This window comes from Cyprinodon variegatus, unplaced genomic scaffold (genome assembly GCF_000732505.1).
Source record: "Cyprinodon variegatus isolate N-32 unplaced genomic scaffold, C_variegatus-1.0 Scaffold239, whole genome shotgun sequence".
Lineage (NCBI taxonomy): Eukaryota > Metazoa > Chordata > Actinopteri > Cyprinodontiformes > Cyprinodontidae > Cyprinodon > Cyprinodon variegatus.
The window spans coordinates 672,641-678,038 of record NW_015150692.1 but is presented as its reverse complement, the minus strand read 5'-3'; the positions used below and the strand labels follow the sequence as shown (position 1 = coordinate 678,038).

Here is a 5,398-nt window from a genome sequence, read left to right as displayed (position 1 = left end):
CTAGTCATGGGAGATTATCTCATGCTGACAGTCTTCTGCTAGGAAGTTGTCAACAAGGTCAAAAAAGCCTTATCTTTGTCAGAGGGGTCTGTAATGTTCAAAGACATAGGAGTAAATCCAGCTTAATGGTGATGGTGAACTGTGAATACAATTCATTTTTACCAGTCATGCAACCATAGATAACTAATTCTGGGCTCGTTTAACCAGAAATAGTTTATTTCATTTTTGATAGTCTTTTGACATGTTTTGTGTCTGTGCTTTCCTGTAAAAATGCTGTTTTGTTAAATATATTTTAAATGCTTTCAACTACCTTACGGCAACAGATACATTGTAACTCTGCGCTAACTCCAGCATATTTATCTTGAAGAATTTCCGACACATTCTCCTAATTCAAATATAATAAAATTTTACCTTGATGGCTGTTTTTAACTGCGGATTGGCTGACATTTGGGAGGGAAGTAAGTTGTGGCTCTTTAAGGAGGAGTAGATTCAGTCGACTTCTGGAGCGGTCTTCACTTGGCTTGAAGTTGCTTACTGCATATACACCCTGCATAAACAAAGTACTCAAAATAACATCCTGGCTGAAGGGCAAAAAAAAGCTTTCTCATGACTTTGGATGTGTTATATCAATATATCATAAAACAAATCAATGGAGTAAAACAAAACAAGAAAATAACCAGAAAACAATTGTAAAAATAGCTGTTCATAAAATGACTTAGACAAACTTTATTGTCATTTTGTATACACAGAGTGTGTACAAAATTAAAAGGGCGTAATTTAAAAAAAGACCTTTGAGAGGCTAGTCCTGGAGCAGCCCATGGTCAGGCCCACTACAGTTCGCCTACCAGCCCCGCCTGAGAGTTGAGGACAGCATCATCTTCCTGCTCAACAGAGTCTACAATCATCTGATCAAGCCGGCGAGCACTGCGAGAATCATGTTCTTTGATTTCTCCAGTGCCTTTAACACCATCCGCCCGGCTCTACTGGGTGAGAAGATGACTGCGATGCAGGTGAAGGCCCCCATCGTGTCCTGGATTGTTGATTACCTGACATGCAGACCACAGTATGTATGCATACAGAACTGTGTGTCTGACAGGGTGGTCAGCAACATTAGGGCCCCTCAGGGGACTGTCCTCTCCCCCTTCCTCTTCACCCTTTTCACCTCGCACTATTGCACTATTGCACTGAATCCTCAGCAATTGTTGGCTGCATTGAAAAGGGTGATGAGAGTGAATACAGGACTGTGGTGGGCAACTTTGTCACTTAGAGTGAGCTGAACGATCACTACACTTTGGTTTTAAAAAATATAACCACGGATGTCTTGGAGACAGTGATTCGCCTACATGTTATGAATGCTGGCATAAAATAAAGATCATATTATGAACAGTTTAGTTTGTGCCTTCAACGTGTTGCCCAAAGGAAGACGTTATTTGGATATAACAAAACCGAATATCTTCGGAACAGCTCCAAATGACACAAAACTCATGGGTGAGTAGAACATGATGTAATAATGTAAAATCAAGGGGCCAATGTAAAAAAAAAAACAAAAAACAACTGTGTTCCCCTTTAAGTATACAATATTGGGTAAGTCTACTGGTTGGTTATAGTGCACATATGGCATTCCACTAGAATTGACTGAACCCCAGAGGAGCGAGGAGATCTTTCAGATATGTTTGTGATATAGTTGATTATAGTATTATCCTAAAAGGCTTGCTCAGGGACTATTACATCCACAAGATGGATTTTTTTTTTGTTCTTGCATCCACCTTGCTCTCTTTTAAACTCCGCCTTTAAGACTGGCTGTTGCTTCTTGCGTCTCAGCCCAATCAAGATCAGATTGATAGTGCGTCCATATAGCATTATCAATCTGAAGCCTGTGATGTGCTATGTGTACGGTAGCACGGATAGCCTAAACATAGACTCCACAGGTGCCTTTTCTCTCCCTACCCCGGCTCGGATGACAAGCCAAATGGGCAAAGCAAGCAATGGGATTTAGACATTGGAGTGTCCTTTCAGTTTCATCTTCCATCATACCAAATTTCTTAAGCATTCTTGGCCAATGGGAAGGGAGCCAAAGCTTATTGCCGGTAGCCGGTCGACCCGGGCTTTTCGAACCGCTAATTTTAGTGGGAAAAAGGCTTAACTATCTCATTTAAATCTTTCAATATTATTAATCTCTAAATCTAAATGCAGTGCTGTTCAGTGGAGCAGTGGGTAGCACTGCTGCCTTGCAGCAAGAAGGTTCTGGGTTCTTTCTGCTTGGAGTTTGCATATTCTCCTTAAGCATGCAAGTGTTCTCTCCGGGTACCCCGGCTTCCTCCCACATTCCAAAACCATCATTTTTAGGTGAGTGTGTGAGAATGGTTGTTTGTCCTGTTTGTCTCTGTGTTCCACTGCGATGGACTGGCAACCTGTCCAGGGTGGACCCCGCCTCTCGCCCAGAGATAACTGAACATACGTAGCCACCAGCACTTCCACGATCCCGCTTGGAATAAGCGTGACAGAAAATGGATGAATGGAAATCTAAATGTAGATAAGTCTTACCAGATAAACAGCGATGGCAGCTCCCAATAACCAGCCACAGTAAACATCCACGGGGTGGTTTCTAAACTGAATGATCCGGGTTAATCCAGCCAGGATGGCCAGCATGACAAAAGAAAAGACCAGCAAAGGCTTCAGCAGCTTCGCTGAGTCTGTCAGCACTGTGTTAAAGTACATCTAAGGAGACACCATAAACAAAGAATGTTCATTACTACATCTGAGCATATGTTAAATTTTATGTTACAAGCTAAATTTACTTACTGTACAAGTTTTTTTCTTAGAAAAAAATACTTACAGAGATGTAGACAGCAGCAAAGGCAGCCAGTGTAGCATGTTGGGATGGGAAAGACTTTCTGAAAGACAGAGCAAAATAAGCCTGAGGGTCCTCCAGGTGAATAACCATTTCAGACAGGCAAGGACAAAGCTGAATACACATAAAAAGAGGAAGGGTTTGTGGAATCATATTTTTCCTTGGCCTATTTTTTTCAGATAAAATATTTTGAGTGTGCCTGTTTGAGTAGGAGTAATGATAGAGACATCCTGACTATTCACTATACTGTACTGTTTAGGGGGGCAGGAAGCAGATGCCTCCCTACTCAAGACAAGGGTATAGGGAAGGACATGAGAGATAATGAGTTCACAAAGCCTTGTTCATGCTGTGGTTAAAATTTATGTCCTTGATGAACTGAAGACTCATTGTTTGTGTGTGTGGAGTCTCCTTATATGCAGGGGTGGGAAGCTACCCCACCAGAGCCTCACTAACAGTTCAGCTGTATGTGTTGTTCTCCTCTGCAGAGTAAAATAAAACTTTTCTTCCTTGTATAACAACTCTCAGTGCTCATTTTACTTTACAGGTTTTTTCAACAAAACATGGATGTGTTTTCTGTATGTGCATTGTGGTAACATAATGTAAATGAAGCATGTAAATGGATAGTATTGAAGGCAACAGTAAGACATCTGACGTAAGGTCTTAAACAATGGCTTCAAGGGAAAAGCACTCTCAAGGTTTGTTTGTGATGCTACATTCACACTAGTGATGGGAACAAAAGTTCTTTTGAGTGAACTGACTAACTAGTATATTTAAATGATTAATTGAAAAGACTGAGATTGTCATGATGGTTGGCATCATTGTACATTTCATTCTCCTGCCTCGCTCCGCCCAGTTTCTCATTACCACTCATAATATCCACCTGTTCGAGCTTCTATTCTAACTGCTTGCTGCCAGTCATCAGTGCAAGATTATTCTTGAACCTTTGGTGTGAGAATCATTCTAGTGCTACTGATTGGATTCTGATTACCTGATCTTGACCTGTTCTGCCTCTGGCCTGGCTGTGCCTGTTCGGATCTGTTTGCCTGACCTGTCTGCGGACTATTGTTGAATTCTGTTCGTGGACTGTACCTGGATCTACCTCCTGACTTTGCCCTCCGGATTATCCTACACTCCTTTATTAGTTGGATCTGATCTCTTGTCAGTTCTGTAATCTTCTAGGCTCCGGAATCTGGAACCCTATGCAGCAACTGCTGAGTCATATGTCAGCCGACCGGCTGGTATCAACCTTGGTCTCTGGGCACGGACTGTGTCTGAACCAGGTTAGTGACTTATGTGTTCATATCCTCCTCCATCAGGTTATCGTGGTTATCGTCCTCCCTCCAGAGTTTCCTGCCTTTGACGCCCTAGCTGCTGCTACTGCAGATCAGCTGCCTGTTTATTTAGTTAAACGTTTTTTGAGTAATTCCACTGTCTCGCCTGACTACTAGGGTCCTCTGCTCTGAGTTGTGACAGAGATGGTCCGTAGCCTGTGCCAGTTCCAAAACAGGCTCCACCTGTTTTGACCAAACATGGTCAAAACCTGTTTTGACCATGTTTGGTCAAACCAGGTATGTCTTGACAGAGTCTGGTATGTCTTGACCATATCCAAAACATGGTCACTAACTCTTGAAGTGGAAACTCTGGCTCATATCCAGCTGGTTTTTCAGAGTGATTGATAAGTCAACAGTGACTTATCAACTTATCGCTCACCAGATACCTGTTGACAGTCAGCATGGTAGGAAGAGAAAAACAACTGAACTAAAACAAAATGTGTATATATGTTGTCCAGCAGTTCAAAAATACTGGTTTTATTGGACAAAGGATCAGATCAACAACAGACTGAAGAAGCTAAAGAAAACTGGACGATTTCAGTAATGCTATATTCTAATTATGGTAACACCATTTCTTATGTGTACATTAATGGTTCAGGCTGTAATGGCGATAAACTTAATGTTTGTACTACTACTTGTTGTAGTGTTGTTGTTTAAATGAAGGGATATATGTCCTGGCTCAGAACAGGAGGACCCAGTATTCAAGGAGACAGATAATTCAAAAGCGTTTATTAATAAACTGACCTGCAGGAAAAGCAGCTAGGGTTTTTAAGGCAGTAACCTCATCAGAAAGGAAACACAAGTCAGGGACCACATCAATCTGGCGGAGGAAGATTATGAACATGAATCAATTACCTGGTTTAGTTCAGTCCATGCCCAGAGTATGTGGTAGGATCCAGCTGGTGGGCTGCCAACAAGAAACGGTGGGCACCGCCCAGGGTGTCACAGACGCCACAGCCCTGGAAGACGGAGAACAAGCAGGAGAACAGATCCAGGCACACGAAGGAGGGCAGGATAATCAAGAGGGCAAAGCCAGGGGCGAGGACATGCTCAGAATTAAGATCAGAACTCTGAAGAGGTTCCAGAGGGAAATCCAGGTCAGGGACAGGAAACAGCCCTGAGTTCTTCAAACATGCAAAATCCATCAGGAGTCCATAGACCAAACAAATCACACTGGAACAGGCAGGCTCAAGGCTGATTTATACTTTGAAACCAG

At 42.4% G+C, this 5,398-nt stretch overlaps 1 protein-coding gene across 1 annotated transcript in view; it reads right to left on the bottom strand.

The window, feature by feature from the left end:
• LOC107089109 (lipid phosphate phosphatase-related protein type 4-like) overlaps positions 1-5,398 on the bottom strand; it is a 22,301-nt gene continuing 16,903 nt past the window's right edge. Inside the window, exons 4-7 of the mRNA XM_015381674.1 lie at positions 2,837-2,894; positions 2,545-2,718; positions 412-547; positions 1-38 (exon numbers count right to left, since the gene is read on the bottom strand). Coding sequence (XP_015237160.1) covers positions 1-38; positions 412-547; positions 2,545-2,718; positions 2,837-2,894 — 406 coding nt within the window. The remainder of the gene's footprint in view (positions 39-411; positions 548-2,544; positions 2,719-2,836; positions 2,895-5,398) is intronic.